The 16,220-nt window shown below is 41.3% G+C and overlaps 4 protein-coding genes and 3 non-coding genes across 8 annotated transcripts; 3 read left to right on the forward strand and 4 right to left on the reverse strand.

Moving 5' to 3' along the window:
* Nucleotides 1-536: 536 nt before the first annotated feature.
* On the forward strand, nt 537-608 carry TRNAH-GUG (transfer RNA histidin (anticodon GUG)). The gene has a single exon. It is a non-coding gene; the product is annotated as a tRNA-His (tRNA).
* Nucleotides 609-1,241: 633 nt separating this feature from the next.
* Nucleotides 1,242-1,313, forward strand: TRNAH-GUG (transfer RNA histidin (anticodon GUG)). The gene has a single exon. It is a non-coding gene; the product is annotated as a tRNA-His (tRNA).
* A 680-nt stretch (nt 1,314-1,993) lies between these two features.
* TRNAH-GUG (transfer RNA histidin (anticodon GUG)) lies at nt 1,994-2,065 on the forward strand. The gene has a single exon. It is a non-coding gene; the product is annotated as a tRNA-His (tRNA).
* Nucleotides 2,066-2,479: 414 nt separating this feature from the next.
* On the reverse strand, nt 2,480-9,982 carry garz (Sec7 domain-containing protein garz). 2 transcript variants are annotated; one of them, XM_064680104.1, is made up of 10 exons: nt 9,600-9,981; nt 9,327-9,525; nt 8,161-9,176; nt 7,096-8,064; nt 6,669-6,877; nt 6,384-6,610; nt 5,083-6,316; nt 3,960-5,020; nt 3,303-3,553; nt 2,480-3,237 (listed from the first exon to the last, which is right to left on the reverse strand). In XM_064680104.1, exons 1-10 carry the CDS (start codon nt 9,699-9,701, stop codon nt 2,620-2,622), a joined length of 5,886 nt encoding a protein of 1,961 aa, XP_064536174.1. In that variant the 5' UTR covers nt 9,702-9,981; the 3' UTR covers nt 2,480-2,619. The 2 variants fall into 2 exon arrangements, with proteins under 2 accessions (XP_064536174.1, XP_064536175.1); XM_064680105.1 differs by lacking the exons at nt 2,480-3,237; nt 3,303-3,553 and adding an exon at nt 3,583-3,877 and having other exon boundaries at nt 9,600-9,982.
* A 185-nt stretch (nt 9,983-10,167) lies between these two features.
* On the reverse strand, nt 10,168-11,508 carry LOC135426811 (zinc finger protein 160-like). The gene is made up of 2 exons (XM_064680106.1): nt 10,867-11,508; nt 10,168-10,801 (listed from the first exon to the last, which is right to left on the reverse strand). Exons 1-2 carry the CDS (start codon nt 11,445-11,447, stop codon nt 10,195-10,197), a joined length of 1,188 nt encoding a protein of 395 aa, XP_064536176.1. The 5' UTR covers nt 11,448-11,508; the 3' UTR covers nt 10,168-10,194.
* Nucleotides 11,509-12,233: 725 nt separating this feature from the next.
* link lies at nt 12,234-13,522 on the reverse strand. Its single transcript, XM_064679989.1, has one exon. The coding sequence runs from the start codon at nt 13,482-13,484 to the stop codon at nt 12,315-12,317; it is 1,170 nt and encodes a 389-aa protein (XP_064536059.1). The 5' UTR covers nt 13,485-13,522; the 3' UTR covers nt 12,234-12,314.
* Nucleotides 13,523-13,931: 409 nt separating this feature from the next.
* Nucleotides 13,932-15,212, reverse strand: Roe1 (grpE protein homolog, mitochondrial Roe1). Its single transcript, XM_064679990.1, has 3 exons — nt 15,023-15,212; nt 14,586-14,922; nt 13,932-14,517 (listed from the first exon to the last, which is right to left on the reverse strand). The coding sequence occupies exons 1-3, from the start codon at nt 15,106-15,108 to the stop codon at nt 14,257-14,259; spliced, it is 684 nt and encodes a 227-aa protein (XP_064536060.1). The 5' UTR covers nt 15,109-15,212; the 3' UTR covers nt 13,932-14,256.
* Nucleotides 15,213-16,220: the final 1,008 nt, after the last annotated feature.

The raw sequence follows: 16,220 nt of genomic DNA on the forward strand, positions 1-16,220 counted from the left end.
CGAGTAAGTCTCTTGTTGAAAAATCTGTTCGCCTCGGCGAATGTTACACTTGGCTTCACATGAGCAACAATGATTCATTGTGATGCTGCACCCAGTCCACAGCTTGTCATCTCATTTTTATATTTTGTTTGTCTAATTATTGACTTTCATGGGCGCCTGCTATAGCTTAAGGCTGTGGCTTCAAATTTCATAACCGATCTAGCAGTGCCAATATTGGGGTCTCTATCGTTAAGGAATTCGATTTTTGTTAAGCGCGTTGTTTGATTACTTTGGCAAGTATTTAGTTTTTCATAGGAAAAAATCTGGCCTCTGTTAAGCAAAAATTGATTATTTATAAAAACAATTTGTTTGGTTTGACTATCTGATTTGGATCATATTTGTAATAACTAAAGCAAAACATATAAATATTTATAATAGTTATATTTTCTTGTTTGTTTTTAACTTAAAACGTTTATTTATTGAGTAAGATGAAAGCAAATATGTTAGATTCCTAAAAAAACAGTACTTTGGCCGAGGCCGCTCAGCAACCAAGCGTAGCCGTGATCGTCTAGTGGTTAGGACCCCACGTTGTGGCCGTGGTAACCCAGGTTCGAATCCTGGTCACGGCAGTGCTGTAAACGCATTGTCACGGAGCCTGGTTGTACTTTTTGTTACGAAAATAAATGCATTATTTTAATTTCCATCTAAAAACATAAGTCATCAAAGTTGTTTTTTTCACCAACCCAACCACTTATTAAACCTTCATTATTTACAATAGGAAATCACTACAAATGAAACACACCCGCTAAGTACCCACGAAAAAATTTAATAATTGTCAAAGTATGACAAATTTTAAATAAAATGGTTTGTGTATACAAATGTATAATACAAACTGTTTTTTGACTCCAGTCATTACGATATTACTACATAATTATATATTGTGCTTTAAATTGTCGCTGTTCTAAGCCTAAATTTTATACATACATACAATATTTTACATAAACTAGCGTTGTAAATCCATGCAAACATGAAATTGTTCCACTTAAGCGCAGCACAAGCGCCATCTATTTTTCAATTATGGTTGTCTAATTTTCACTAAAAGTGTTTGTGTCATTGCTTGTAAATTAGCTGCGACTTTATAAAATCAAACTGCACTCAATAGCCATCTACCTTTTGTCTGTGTTTCACGTATGCACAAATGTGTATGTATGTGATTGATTGTAAGACTAAATTTTAGTCGGCCCGACAACATAACCGATGTAGCCGTGATCGTCTAGTGGTTAGGACCCCACGTTGTGGCCGTGGTAACCCAGGTTCGAATCCTGGTCACGGCAATGCTGCAATATGCATTGTCACGGAATCGGATAATTTTTTATTATATTAAAATATATAATAATAATATACATTCTAAATTAGTCTCCTACAAATTTAGTATATATAAATAAATGCAGATATTTTATCCCACATAATATTAATAATAACTGTGTAGACTAGTGTTAATTAAAGTGGGTCAAAAGACGACAACATTTTTAAATATCTTTGTGCCCGCTTGATAAAGCCCATATCGATTTAGTTTAACTGTATCTTGATTCTTTCTCTTCCGTTTTTGGCAAAGCGTTGTTCAGTGGATGTAGTAATATATTTTTGTTGCTTAAATTAAAGAAAACTCTGTGAACTTTATCTAGTTAAATAATATTTAACTTATCACTCGAGGCTTGTTGAATGTATTCAAATCTACTTGACCTTCCCCAAAGACTAGACTAGTCTATCTCCACCCCTTCCCTACACTTAACAGACACAAAGATACATGCAATACTTTTTTTTTACCAAAAGAAATGTAATTATATCCCAAAAAGCGGGCAGATTTGAAATAAAAACAATAATAATGTTAAAAAGAAAAAATACTAGTTATAATTTATAGAAAGATATTAAACATTAAAACTTGAAAAAAAAAAGTTTGTATGTTTTGGATTTGTTTAGTTATTTGGACAACGGCTTTCAACAGCCAGACGTAGCCGTGATCGTCTAGTGGTTAGGACCCCACGTTGTGGCCGTGGTAACCCAGGTTCGAATCCTGGTCACGGCAGTGATGTAATTCACTGTCACCGAGTCGAGGCTTATTTTATAAATTTGAATTCATTTTTACTTTATTGGAGTCTGCACTGCGCATCTCGTGCAAGTACTAAAAAATCGCAGAAAAGTAGCTATTATTTGTTAAAACTAGTTTTATTTAGCATATGCATTATTAGTTGTATATTTAGGGTTTTGATATTTACAATTGCCGTTTTGCATAACATACATACGATATTTTCATATAAATATTTTTCTAATTATAATAGACTATTCCTCGTAATTAAAACAGTGGCATAAAGCTTTATCATTTTGCATCTATACGTCGAATTGCGTTCGAATTAGTGAAACTGTGGTATGCTCTTACAATGAACTCACATTTAGAAATCAACCATGCACACCCGCGGAATGTGTAAAAAAAAAATATAAATTGTATTACAAGAAGTTTTATATAACTGCAAGTTTTCTTTTCAAAAAATACACAAAATAAAACGCCTAAAATTACTGAAAACAAATACGGGATTTTCCATCTGAAACAAAAGCTTTAAAAGCTATCTTCACATTGGCTGCTCATTGCTGCCCATAGAGCAGTTCAGAGCCGGGCGGTATGGTGCTGGGATCGACATTGGCATTAAAGTAGTTTGCGGGCGTGGCAACAGCTGGAAATACACTCTCAGCAGACTGTTGCTGTGGTTGTTGATCCTGCGGCGCCTGCTGTAAAGTTATATTATAGGGGTTCTGCACGTATTCCTCATAAATGTCAGAAGCATTGCCAGTATGTACTTCTGGCGCCTCGTAGACTGGTGCGAAGCTGTGCACAATGGATGCGTTCGGCATCTTGGGCAGCGATGGATATGCATTAGAAGCCAAGAGATGGCTAAGGGGTACATTACTTGGTGTATGTGTATGTGTCTGCTGCGTCTGGTACTGCTGATATTGGAATTGCTGATGCAGGGCCTGCTGATGCTCGACTGAATTTGGCGGCGTAGCTGGCAGCTCAATAGCGTAGCTATTACTGCTGACGATGGGCGTAGAAATGGGCACTTCCGCACTGTAAACGGGTGTTGTGTACGTATTGGTGTGAGCTCCAGCCGCTGCAGCTGCCTCATTGATCAGATCGGGCAGTAATGTGTTATTGTTAATGAGAGACTCCAGTTCTGCAGGCTGTTGCGGAGGAACCAATATCGGCTATATCGGGAGCATGCAAAGTTAAGATAAGTAGGAAACAATATTAAGGGCAGAGACAAGTTTACCTGAGCAAATGTAAAGCTGGGCGCTTGTTGCAGTGCCTCCGTCGGTGGCGGCTGAAGAATGATGCTGCGTCGTGGCGATTCAACAGGTGAGACCAACGAGGGTGTGGCAACAACACCAGGCACAAGAGCAGCAATATCGGCAACAGTATTGAAACTCGGCTCCGTGTGCTGCTGTACTTGGCTAGGCAGAACGGCCGCAGACAACATCTGTTGATCGGTTGCAGTGTTTGTCAATGTTTGGGCTCTTTTGCCTGCAAAACGAGCAGTTAAGAGATTTAAATTAATTGATAACTAAATAAATTAGGAACTAAAACATCAATCTAAAGGCACAAACTAAATAACATTTCATTTCATCTTCTTGGCCAAACCCTTCAGCAACTTAAACTTAAAACGAAAACGGGCCCAGGGTTTCTTCTGCCTCTTAATTTGCACTGGAACATTGGTAAAACCGACACTTTTGGCTGTGGCCGTCGAGAACGTTGCCAGGTCGTAGCTGCGCACCGGCAAGGGCAATGACATGGAATGTTCATAAGTGATTTTTGTTATGTCCAGCGAAATGGCTGGCGAGACCAAATCTGCAGGCGGACAGGTACCGGAAATTAAAACGGGGTGGCCCCTTAAGGCTTGGCTTGACATTCGACTAAACACCCGACGCACCTTCATCGTGAAACAGCTCCGTTTTCAGATTTGGCAGAAACTCGCCAATGCGCCGCCATGTAAGATCCCATAAAGCTTGCTGAAGTGTACCGTCCTGATTATGAAACACGCGCACAGAGTGCATCACCAGTAGCATGTTTTTAAGAATCTCCTGCATCTGTTCTGAGAGCGTGTCAGAGCCCACCTTCATGAATCTTTCAATGTAGTCCAATATGTCGAGCCACAGCTCGTTGAAGGTTGCTCCTAACTCAATAAGCGTCGTCAGGTGCTGTAAAAACATTTTGGACATAATAGTGGCGGTGCGTATGCGTGACTCCTCCAACAGAGAGCCTTCCAGCTGACTGTTAGCAACGCTGTCCGGCAATAGTTCATTCAGTAGCGGGAACAGGACATGCTGGAAGCAGGAGCACCATTCAGCGCCCGACAGCGTCTGTAAATCATGCACCAACAACGCACGTTGCTGGAGACAGGATATTGCATGCGTGCGCACCTCACGCCGGCGATCCATGGCAAGCCTTGCGATACCCTGCAGCAGCGGACACCAACCGGACGTCCACAGCGCCGCCGATTGTGGCACCGTGCAACCCTCTTCAGCCCACCAGCGAAAGATCTGTGCGGTGCGCGTGTACAATGTGTACATGAGGTCCAGTAACTGAATCGACAACTGTTCGTAGCGCTGTGCCAAATCTTCCTGTTCCGCAGCATTTGGAGGATGATTTTCGCCGATATCGCCAACCATCGAATTTAGGTTACCAGTGGACGTAGACTTAACAACACCTGGTTCACGTCTGCTTTCCTGCCGCTTTTTTAAGTTACGTTTTTTGACATTGACTTCAAATTTTCGACGCTGGTGTATGCCACCATCTCTGCACGCTTCCACAAAGATCCGAATGCAACGCACACAAGCCTCAAAGTTGTATGGCGTGATGTGAGCCACACTGCGCACGATGAAAGCAAGAGAATCCCAGCACTTAAACAGCGCAAAGGGCGCATGGTCTAGTAGCTGGCAGTTAAACATCAGTGTGCTTACAGGTGCGACGGAACTGGGTGGCGACTGCGGCCTATAAAAAAAATTAAAAATTTTAAACATACGGGTAAAAGGATGAGTAAAAGTAAAACATACCGAGATGCTGTGGTCAACTCGCTATCCTTGCCAACCAGTATCCAGTTCTCAGTGCTGGGACTTGACGTGGGGGGTGCTGCACTCGCCGATTTACTCAATTCCGAGTCAGATGTATATCCGCGCTCGAGAGACGCAGCTACATCGTCTTCGCTACTTAACGCGCCATCTGATGTGACGTTTCCATTGGGCGGAAGTGGTAATTGCAGTCCAACTTCAAAGTTAGGCGGAACAGCTCCAGCGCCGACACACTCCAACAAATTAAAAATAATCTGCCAGTCTTGCTCTGAATGAATGTTTTGGGCAGAGGTCTTAAGCAGCTCGTAGATGCCAATTGAAATTTGCTTCGAGATCCGCAATAGCAGTGCCGGCTGCAGTGATAACAGCTTCTTGAGCGACTGCAGCACAACGGGGCACAGCTCCTCATTGCGCATCAGATAGATGGCTAGCTTCAGCACAGCCACAATGCAACGATTAAGTAAATAATCATAGCCGTTCTGAGCACTGGCATGCAGTAGATGGAACATTTGATCACGCACAGCTGGCCACAGAGGAATCATGCGATCCCGATTATGAACCACAATTTTTACAAGAAACTCCATCCAAAATACGGTTATATCTTCTGCATAGGGCTGAGCAGAGGATTTATGTGTTTCTGGTACCTTCAATAGAGACAGTACGCATCTAAGAAGCTCCTTTAACGACTCCAGCTGCACAAATTTTGACTCCTGCAGCATTTGCTCTAGCTGACACTCCTTAATGCACTTCCGGCCATGTTTAATAAAGTCCTGCTCTTCATAGGTTGGCTCACGCTGGCCTTCAGAGCTGATAAAAGAGTAGAGGCTGGAGAACAGACCCGACTCCTGCTTCTCTCGGGGTTTCTCCAATATCAACATAGCCTTACCATTAGGCTCGCAGAAATCCTCTACTTCGATAAGCGTTTTGGGTAGAAGTTTTAGACGAAACAGCTGAAGAAACAGATCCAAAATGTGCTTCCAGCTGTCGCGCAGACTGTCACCATAGCCGTGTACTAGGAGAAACACAGTTCGCATTGCCGCTTGCGCCTTAGCATTTAGACCAAAATTAACTGCCAGTTGGATTTCATTGTTGGCTGGCACTGGCTCATGTTGCTCTACGCTGCTCAACAAAGTTGTGAATTTGCACAGGGTCAATATAAGCGCATCAAAGTCCGCATGTAGATTATAATGGGCCGATATAGCTGCCGATTTACTAAATCCTGCAAAAAGTACGTTTTAGAACATTTCAGTGAATTGTCCACTATATATTTGCCGGGTATTTTTTACCTGCTAGTGTTCGCTGATAGCCCGTCTCGGTGCTCTTGTCAAACATAAAGCTGAGGGCACTTAGTGAGGCGCCCCATACAATATTGAAGATTTGTACATCGTAGGCAGCATCGTTTACGTAGTGAAAGTAACCGTCGTGGGTAGCGCCACGACGCAACAACATCTTCCACAAATAATTTTCTCGGACGAGACCAGTCTGCTCGGCCGGCATAACAATCTCTTCGTTTCTGAGGAAATAAATAGTAAATAGAATAATATTTGAATTAACGTTGAACTTCTGCTCACTTGATGCCATTAAAGATCTGCGCTAGCATTTCCTGATCAAAATCCTGTCCACCATTTAAGCCTCGTAAATTCTTTGTAAAGTCCTCTAGGGTCATAGGTACATTAAGACGCTTAGCATTTGAATTGTGCTGATCCATGTTTAGCATGATGATGGCATAGGCCAAACGGAAGGCGGCATCTGTATTGGCAAAGGGCTCCTTGTTTTGATTCTGTAAACCAAGTCACAGTTCATAAAAGTTGTTGAATAGACGACACATAATCAAACTTAGAAAATGTTATAGTTTTATCATGAAAAGTATTTGTACGTCTCTCTAAACATAGCTAGGTCAAGTAATTTAAAAACCTGGAACCACTAGTTGTGTGTCCTTCCAATTACAAAAAAAAATAAGTCCATAAAATAAAAAATATATTTGTAAAGTATACTCACATGCCAATGATCTGAAAAGTGCTCCAAGACGAGGAATATCAACGGAGCCTCACCAGGTAAGCGGAAAGTCTCCAAGTAGAGACGCAGAGCTTGATCAACGCGAAGCCCAGTGAAGTCAAAAGAGTCCACAAAATTGATAAGAATTTTAGAGTCCACGTTTTTCTTTTTGGAGATGTATTCCCCAATCATTTTCTTGTCCAGCCCTGGATTCTCGCGCAGGAAAAGTGCTACTTGCATGGGATCAAGCTTAGCATTTAGAATGCCATGCTCTTGCAGGTACTGAATGCCTTTGTCGGGTCGCTGATTAAACCACTCCGTTCCCTTGGACAATAGACGCTTCTTTTCCTTAACGCTGGCCAGCTGTTCACTTGTAATATTGCCACCCTCGCCTCCTGATTGTAGTCGTAAACGGTGTGAGCTATTGTTGATAAAGCTCGCTATGTTTTCTACATGCTCCTCTCCATTGTCAATTACTATGCCCTCAAGACCGCTGTTATGACGCGAATGACGGCTGCCAACAACACCTGTCGTAGGAGTCTGCGCAAGAGCGTTGTTAGCGCTGTTGTTGCTTTTCGCAGCAGCACAATTATATTCGATGCAATCGATGACACTGATCAGGGTATCCATGGAGATGATGTGCGTGCTGTAGACTGCATTAGTGGCCGAGAGCGTGTACTTGCTCAGCATATTAGTAAGACTCTCGAACATGTCCGTACAGTACAGATCGCAGTCGTAATTGATGTAGAGTTCGGTGACAAAGCCGGGAATACGCCACAGCTGTAACAGATTGTCTAGCGCCAGTTCGCGCATCTCGTAAGGAGTTTTCGGATTATCACTCGCTATAATTTCGCTTAATTTCTTAAGATAGCACTCCAGCTGAAACTTTAGGTGTCCGCGCAGCGATTCAAAAAGTAAAAAGCAAAGTTGCAAATCAGCAGCAAAGATGCTGAGGCGCTCTGAGCTAAGGAGCTATTGAAGAGAAAAGTTATTATTAATATAAAATAATTGTGAATATTTTGCCAGATATATGCAAAGTCCTAGATTTGTTATTCATGGTTAACTCACCGATATTAGGTTTCTACACAAATCATCTTTGACCAGGTCTAACAGTGCCTCATATTTTCCAATGTTATCGGCAGCCACCTCAAAGGCAACGGTAAGCAGACTCAGACCAGTATGCATCATGCTGTCCGAGTTTTGTTTATCCAGCGGATTGCATAGTATGATAAGAAACCGGAACAGTTCCTGAATAAAGGGTAGCCCATACGGCGTGAGTGTTGCTGACAAATCGGCTGTATTCTGCGTAGACGATTGCTGGGTAAATCGCACGCCTACCGAATTGATGTATTCGCTGCTGTTGGCATCAATTAGTGCGGTAGTCGTGCCCAGTGTAGGCTCCTCTTCGCCATCAGTTGGCTCCTCAGGTTTTGTGATGTCCACCTGTATTGATGGCACATCTATTTGAGCATTGCTTACATTACCAGGATCGCCAGCATGGTTAACAGCTGTTGTTGTGGTGGGAGTTTGCGCGATCTTGCCCTGCATATCAAGAATATTGCCTACTGGAGAAGCAGGAGTCGTAGCAAGTATGGGCGCCTTCAAATGAGTGGGCACCACTAGCGTGCTCTGCGGCGTTTGGGGCGGCTCCTCGGTTGTAGATGACTTGCGTTGCACAGCTAAAGCCGACTGTGTCTTGGACTTATTTTTCTCTGTGGATGCACCAGCGGCTTCATAAATAGTAAAGCGCTTCTGCAGTACAGTGTCGCCGCAGTCTTCCGTAAACTGTGGTAGGCGCATGAAGAACAGCAACACCATGTCTTTCAGTGATTGCTCTGCGGAGCGGCGTAGCAATTCGCTAAGGCGCGGCTCAAAGCAGATTTTAAAACAGCTGAGCATCACCTCACACATTGACTCATTGCTAACGGCGACTCCCTCTGGACTACGGATCAGAGCATGTAATACTTCGATGAAACGCATAAATGTCACACTATCCGAGGACTGATCAGTGCCCATAAAGCGGGCATGCGTGACAGCATACGCAATCTTCTCTACAATCACAGCCAGATTTGGTGTTGTGGGATCTAAATTGCAGAAACGTGTTTAATTATTAGAATGAATGAAAATTTGACTTATCGAAAGTGTTTATTATTATTTTATTTTATCATAAATAAAATACTGAAGTAGTCCAAATTTAAATTATTGAAAAATTGTAATTAAAATATTTTTCTTACCAATCAGGCCATATGACAAGAATTTGGTGACCGAGGCTAAAGCGAGACTCGTTAATGGTCCTGTAGTCTCCGCTGTGCGAATTACCTCCAAAAAGGGGGCCAAAAACACATTCGGTTCAATCAAACGTAAATCCTCAATGCGGTTCAGCACCTGCTTCAGATCGATGAACAGTTTCAGCAAGGCGTCCTTTTCATCATCCTGCAATATTATTAAGTTGCCAATGTTCTTTGTATATACATATATATATATATATAGATATGTCAGGAACTTACCACGTAGGTTGTTGCATTCCAACGCGTACCACGTCTCATGGCTGTCATGAGTGTGGCCATTTCACCGCGCACCACATAAATACCGTTGCCTGGCAGTGACATTGTGTCCAGATTCAATAATTGCACCTTATTGGCTTCCACCTTTTAGAATTTGGCACGCAACGAACAAATTGTTGAAAACCCCGCTGCTGCAGTTCTTTTCTCACATATGTACATACATATGTTTTACTGCCACTTAGACCCAGCAAAGCTCACATACACGCTCATACACACATACACGCGCCAAATGTGTACGTTTAATTAAACATTTTAATAATACGAAATTTGTCAATAATTTGTTTTCGACTACGTTTTTGGTGACGTTTACGACGTGTATGTTCTGCCTTAGTTTATTCAGAAGCAACCCTGCCAGATTTGTTGATATGTGGTCGATATATCGATATTGTTGGTATTTTTGATTTCAATTTTCGATACCATAATAAAACCACCGACGTATTTTTAAAACAAGTGTCTTTAAACCGCTTCTTCAATTATCTTGCTACGGACGACAAATTATTATTCAACACAGTTTTGATGAATGAATTATTCATTATACTTATAAAGTTTCAGTAGGACAGTTACTTAAATTCTCAATTATGTTAGTATGATTTACTCCCGTTGCTGTACATCGCCGTTGGTGTATTTTCAGATTGCATTTCTGGGTGAATGCCTTCAAACAGTGAGCGCATTGGTGAGGACGTTCTCCTTTGTGTCCGCGGATATGTGTTTGGAGTATGTGGTTTAATCCAAAAGCCTTTGAACATTGGGGACACTGATATGGCCGTTCGCCCTTGTGTCTGCGAATATGCGCCGTAAGATAGGGATTTTGGGTAAATGATTTCGGACAATGCGGGCATTTAAATGGTCGTTCGCCGGTATGCACACGTATGTGCTCGGCCAGAAGATGATTTAAAGAAAAGGCCTTTGAACAGTGTGGGCACTTAAAAGGTTGACCTGTGTGAGTGCAGACGTGTCGCTTAAGATGGTGACTCTGGGCAAAGTCCTTTGGACAGTGGGGACACTTATATGGGCGTTTACCCATGTGTCCAGATATGTGTCTCTTGAGATGTTGGTTTTGAGCAAAGGCCTTTGGGCAGTGAGGGCATTTATATGGACGATCGATACTACTTGGCATGTCTTTGCCGCCATTCTCATCCATGCAACTGTGGGACATATAACCAGATAAAATAATAAAGTCAATAGTTAGGTGTATTTGCACAATTCGTACTTCAGTTCCCCTTGCTGGGTGTCCTGGTTTTCTATGGTCTTGCTTCTCAATTCATTCTCTATCTTGATGGATCCCAAATCCATTTTGCGGATATCAAGTCGATCTCGTGTTCTTAAATTGACGTTGGTTTCTTTACCGTCATCTTCCTCCATCTTTAAGCAACGCGTTTCCATGCTTTTGAGTCTATCTTCAATGGTTGTGGCAAGTACCTCACCGGTACTGGATATTTGTCTCCTTATTGTCGCCGAGCGTTCATTCTTACCCATTTCTGCGCTAGTGTTTCGCCGCTCACTAAGAAGCTGGCAAAAGAAATGGTAAGTGTGATTGCACAAACGCCTAAACTTAAATGCTTGCTGGGCGTCTATAACGCAGCGCATGCAAATTTTTTTTGGTAGTTCATCTTCAAGCTTGACTTCGCAGTTGGTGCATTCGTTAAGTATGTCATCAAGTCTAGTACTGCCTATCCCTATCTCGTCTTCCATTACTGCAACTTCAGGGCTCCACTCAAATATATTAATTAATTTTACAGAATGGGCACTTTCTCTAGCCATACAAACTCGGCACACGTCCATATCTTCCATCACAATGTGTATAAACAATTTTTGTGTTAGCGGAATTATAAACAGTGTTGATAATTGGTAAATTCAATAACAGCTTACATTTACTATCGATTTTATCGATAAGTTTCATTAACTGGCGTTATTTCAGACATATGTTAAGGTGTAGACGCTGTAATATAACATAAATGATTTAATTTACATTTTTCACGGCGACCACGCGGTTGTGTTTAGAGATAACAATTCATTTTACGTAATTTTTATGCTGGACTGATTTGCTGTCCAATGCACGCTCGTTAGTTTAATAACCAAATCTTTCGGGTGCTATTTTTCATGGACAAAGAGTAAATTTACAATCTTACCAAAGTGCTGCACTAATTCCTGGTGCACCATTTTCAATAAATTGTTAAACACACATTCACGCTTAAGTTGAACAACAATTAAGTTGAAATTTATTTTATAAAACTATGCTGGAATGATTTGCTGTCCAATGCACGCTCGTTAGATTAGTAACCAAATCTTCCGGGTGCTATTTTTCATGGACAAAGAGTAATTTAACAATCTTACCAAAGTGCTGCACTAATTCCTGGTGCAACACTCTTATTAAATTGTTAAACACACATTCATGTTTAAGTTGAACAACCATTAAGTTAGTAGTTATGCGTTCAACAGTAAATTGTCGCCGATAGATTAGTAGGCGACAGTTATGCAAGGCAACGCTAGAATAAGCAGACGACATTTAATAATGCATTGGCCGATAAACTCTACGGCCTTTGCGTTTTGAGGTGTCGCCACAAGTTTTAAAATAGGGTTATATGTATTTTTATTAAGAGTAACATTACAGACTATATTTATACGTTAGATTATGGCTTATTATAATGGGAGCTGCGTTTATGCTAATGTCTGCGATGCTCCGAGCAAACTCTTCAAATTTTCATCTTGAAACAGGGCTGTTTTTACGGCCAGAAGTAACTGTGAGTCAATAGTTTGGCTATGCTGCTGAACCAGGGGTAGTCGACTGAGACGTTTGGCCAACTCGGCCAGCTTGGGCTGTTGCTGCAGAAACTGGTCCAGTACCTGGGGCGAAATGTTGGCCATCTGCGCGAGCTGCTGAACATGCGGCGCCACTTGATCGGGTGATGGCATCCTTGTCTGTTTAGGTGTGTTTAGGTGCGGCGGCCTTAAGTCGTGTGTGGATCGATTTGAATTCGTGGTGTTGTTGGTTAAAGTTGAAATAGACGTAGACTTCACGGGTTGCGACATCAATACGGAGCGTAATGGAATGGGAAAGTGATAAGGTAATGGCTGTCGTACGAGTACGGGACGCATAGCTGTCCCATGTCTCTGCTGAGTTGGCTGAACTGGTGGCATCAACACACGCTTGTACGACAAAGGTCTAAGTGTTGTACTACTACCCGACCACAAACTGTATTGTTTCATAAATTCATTTAGCCTCTGCATTGAACTACCCTGCTCCAATTCCGACTTTGATGGCTTCATTTTTGTTGGTATATTTAGCTTGGAGGTCGTCTCATCGTAGTCAACATCTATATCTGCATTGTTATCAACATTGTCATTTTCGCTGTTTTTCTCTCGAGGCGTGTTATCGTTGGCGGTTAGCTCGTAGTCAAACGATTCCAAGTAAGTCTTCATCAGTTCTATTCCCTGATCATTAGACATCAGAATGCGAACGTATTTTATGGTTTCGTCGGCGTTGCCCGTGCCCAGCAGCTTACCAAGCTCACTGATGCTGGGCAGCTGATCCATGCGCTTTAGGCCCAGCCTAGTGCGTGCAATATGGAGCAAATCACTGGGATACTCGTCGACTACCATCGGTGCTGTTGTTTTCGCTGTTGGGTTACCCGTGCTTGGATTGATAAGTTTATAGACGGGTATATTGTAATAAAGTGCATTTTGAAGCTTTGAATTCAACCTAGGCTTGTCAGTGTCTGCAATTATTTCACTGTGTTGCCCGTAGAACTTTGGCCCATGGGACAAACGTCCGTTAATGCACTGCAGCAAGGCCAACTGCAAGACGAATTTCAGTAACCGGGCGAACATTCTGCTCGATTCGACGTTTAATGAACAACTAATAAAATATCACTGATCCCATATTCCAAAAAGCCTTGTAAAAACTATTTGCTTTACTATTCGTGTGTCGCCCTAGCTTCGTGGAATTTTCTTTATTTTCTTTCCACGAATGTTCGAGTTCATAGATGACGATTTTCTACCTGCTGTGTCTTAGAAAATCTCAGTTTCCTTTGAATTTTCGCCGAGACCGTCAGTAGGTACCTGCATTATTACCTAAATACGTTTACCTTTTTAGAAATTTCATTATATAGGCATTTATTTACATTGATTTATGCGATCAAAATACACGCAGCTTTCTTCGGTATTTTTTTTTTAGCAATCTCATGTTGATATGATAAAAATAAATGCTATTCATTTGTTATGTATTACACAATTAATTAGTATGGGTATTACCTACCAAATTCAAACACATCACAATTTGAAAACAAACCAAATAGTTTAATAACTTTAAAGCTCTTAAATTCGCCATCCAGCGACAACGTCTGTGGTGAAAATGTGTTGTACACTGAAGGGCCTAATAGCACTTAAAAACTAGGGAATCGCTGGCTATAATTAGTAGTGAACTTTAATTTTGCCAACTCTTAGAAAATTCCCTGTACATAGGGGAACTTATATGTATTTACCAAGTAACGTACATGAATTTTGCACTTGAGACAAATTTGCAAATAATGTAAGGTATGCTATGTAAATGGAGTGTTTTCAGCAAGTACATAGCATAGGATTTCCGCTTGCATAACTGCTATCAGCATTTCGACACGCCAACTAGAGCGGGGCGTATGCAACGTTCCTGCAGTTTGTAACCGAGTTTAGTAACCTCCACAACTGTATTGGCCTCGACTGTAGCGTCGTCCTTTTGAAACAATGCCTCGTGCATATTTGGATCAAATTTCTGATTGATGGGATCTATAGGCTCTAAACCATGACGCTTGAACACCTGTAGAAGCGCTGCGCGTGTCATGGTTAGTCCCTCGAATAAGTTCTTCAGATCAGCATTGCCGTTAAGCTAAGTATGTGAACCAAAAGCATTGAGTTGGAAGGATATGCTACGGATATAAGCTAAATATAACATACTTTTTCCTTAGGTACTGCTTGAGTTGCATGACCTAGTGTATCGGCGACTTCAAGTAGATCCTTACAAAAGCTTTGTATGCCAAAGATTTTGGCATCGTTAATTTGTTTGTTTAGTCGTGTGCGCATATTCTCGCTATCAGCCAGCGCGCGCTTGTATTTGTCTAGAAGTTCGCTGTTTTGTTCTTTTGCTGCCGCCAATTCTTGCGTCAGCCGCTCGATTTCCGGAGATAGCGTCTTTTTTTGTTCCGCCGCTGCGGTGTCATCCCCCACCGTTTGCTGCTGCTTTTCTGTGCTATATCCGCGCAACAATTGTGGTTGGGAGTGGCGCAGTAAGTTGCTGGGATTTGGTACAAAAAGAAAGCATGATAACGTGCGTCCAACTGAATATAATTACGTCACAGAAAGAGACACATGCGGTACATTGCAACGGCGCTTACCTCAGACGTTTGGTGCTTGCCACGGTCCTAATGTTGCTCAAGCGAATGGCTAGCATTTGCAAAGTTGAAGACGCTTTTGTTGCCATTGATGTTTTCGTTTTCTTAAAAACTATGCAGCTTTTCACTACTCTTAGAATAAAAACTTCACAGAAATAAATTTTGCCGCAGCGCTTGCTGATTAATCGAAATCTGTAATCGATATACAAAATACCAAATTTCAATTGGTATGTTATGCGCAGCATTGAGCTTTTTTTCAGCTTGACAGCGTTTATTCAAATTCGAGGCTAATGATCGCTCCAGCCAACACCGACTAAAAAGAATGTTGACTTGTTGGTTAGTTAAAACAAGCAACTAACGCCGATTTTCCTTAAAACTTAACTGCAAAAGTTTATGTTATCACTAAAAACATATGCAGAAAGTGACCGGACTTTACTTATGCGTAAAAGCAGTTTAGTTAAGGCAGTTATTGCCTTGAAGTCGTTATAATTGTTCCACCTGCACTTGATACGCATAAGCCGCCGGGTGAAAGCAATTAATCATACAAAAACATAAAAATATTAAACATGTAGATCTTGGACGCAAACACGCCCAAAACTGTAGCAAATTGATGAGGCCCACATGTGTGTGTACACATATACCTTCATACATACATACATACCTATATATGTGTACCAAAATGTATGCAGTGTCTGTTGTGAAAAATGCAAATTTTGTTCATACCCAGCAACCATAAATATAGGAAAAAGGGGAATAATGACCTAGTATTACAAATATAACATTTTTGATAAATATAAACACTCCAGTCGATCTGTCACCCAGATGTCCAGGAATTCGCTTATAAAATTTTTATGTGGCGTAGGACCATGTGCGTGGTATATTTAGGTAGGGTACTCTCGAATAGGGAATTCTTACTTGTTTTGTAATAAGCGTTGTACAATTGTTTGGAGTAGGAATCTTTAAAATTCAAAGTACGAAAATGTGTGCTTATTCAATAGAGTATCTTACAATATACATACATACATGCATGTATGCGAACAATGTATCCATGACTGTGTATATTTACGTACGTATGTAAATACAAGTTGTATGCATGTGTTGTATATATTTTAGAAGTTAAGGCATAGAATCCCATTTAGTTGAAATTGAACACTGTATCAGTGCAGTTGAAAAAAACATTTGTAGTGTAAATATAACAAAT

The sequence above is a fragment of the Drosophila montana genome, unplaced genomic scaffold (genome assembly GCF_035044405.1).
Source record: "Drosophila montana isolate Dmon_TW-CO22-7 unplaced genomic scaffold, ASM3504440v1 contig_2081_1, whole genome shotgun sequence".
NCBI lineage: Eukaryota > Metazoa > Arthropoda > Insecta > Diptera > Drosophilidae > Drosophila > Drosophila montana.

Bases quoted from the DNA above. Each gene is read 5' to 3' on its own strand.
- garz (XM_064680104.1), bottom strand. From the start codon at position 9,701: ATGTCACTGCCAGGCAACGGTATTTATGTGGTGCGCGGTGAAATGGCC. The intron at 6,317-6,383 runs GTAAAAAATACC...TACTTTTTGCAG, and splicing joins CTATCAGCGAACACTAGCAG to GATTTAGTAAATCGGCAGCT. The intron at 3,238-3,302 runs GTAAACTTGTCT...CTCCCGATATAG, and splicing joins CCAGCTTTACATTTGCTCAG to CCGATATTGGTTCCTCCGCA.
- Roe1 (XM_064679990.1), bottom strand. From the start codon at position 15,108: ATGGCAACAAAAGCGTCTTCAACTTTGCAAATGCTAGCCATTCGCTTG. The intron at 14,923-15,022 runs GTAAGCGCCGTT...ACCAAATCCCAG, and splicing joins GCAAGCACCAAACGTCTGAG to CAACTTACTGCGCCACTCCC. The intron at 14,518-14,585 runs GTATGTTATATT...TCACATACTTAG, and splicing joins AAGCAGTACCTAAGGAAAAA to CTTAACGGCAATGCTGATCT.
- LOC135426811 (XM_064680106.1), bottom strand. From the start codon at position 11,447: ATGGAAGATATGGACGTGTGCCGAGTTTGTATGGCTAGAGAAAGTGCC. The intron at 10,802-10,866 runs GTACGAATTGTG...TATGTCCCACAG, and splicing joins ACCCAGCAAGGGGAACTGAA to TTGCATGGATGAGAATGGCG.
- link (XM_064679989.1), bottom strand. From the start codon at position 13,484: ATGTTCGCCCGGTTACTGAAATTCGTCTTGCAGTTGGCCTTGCTGCAG.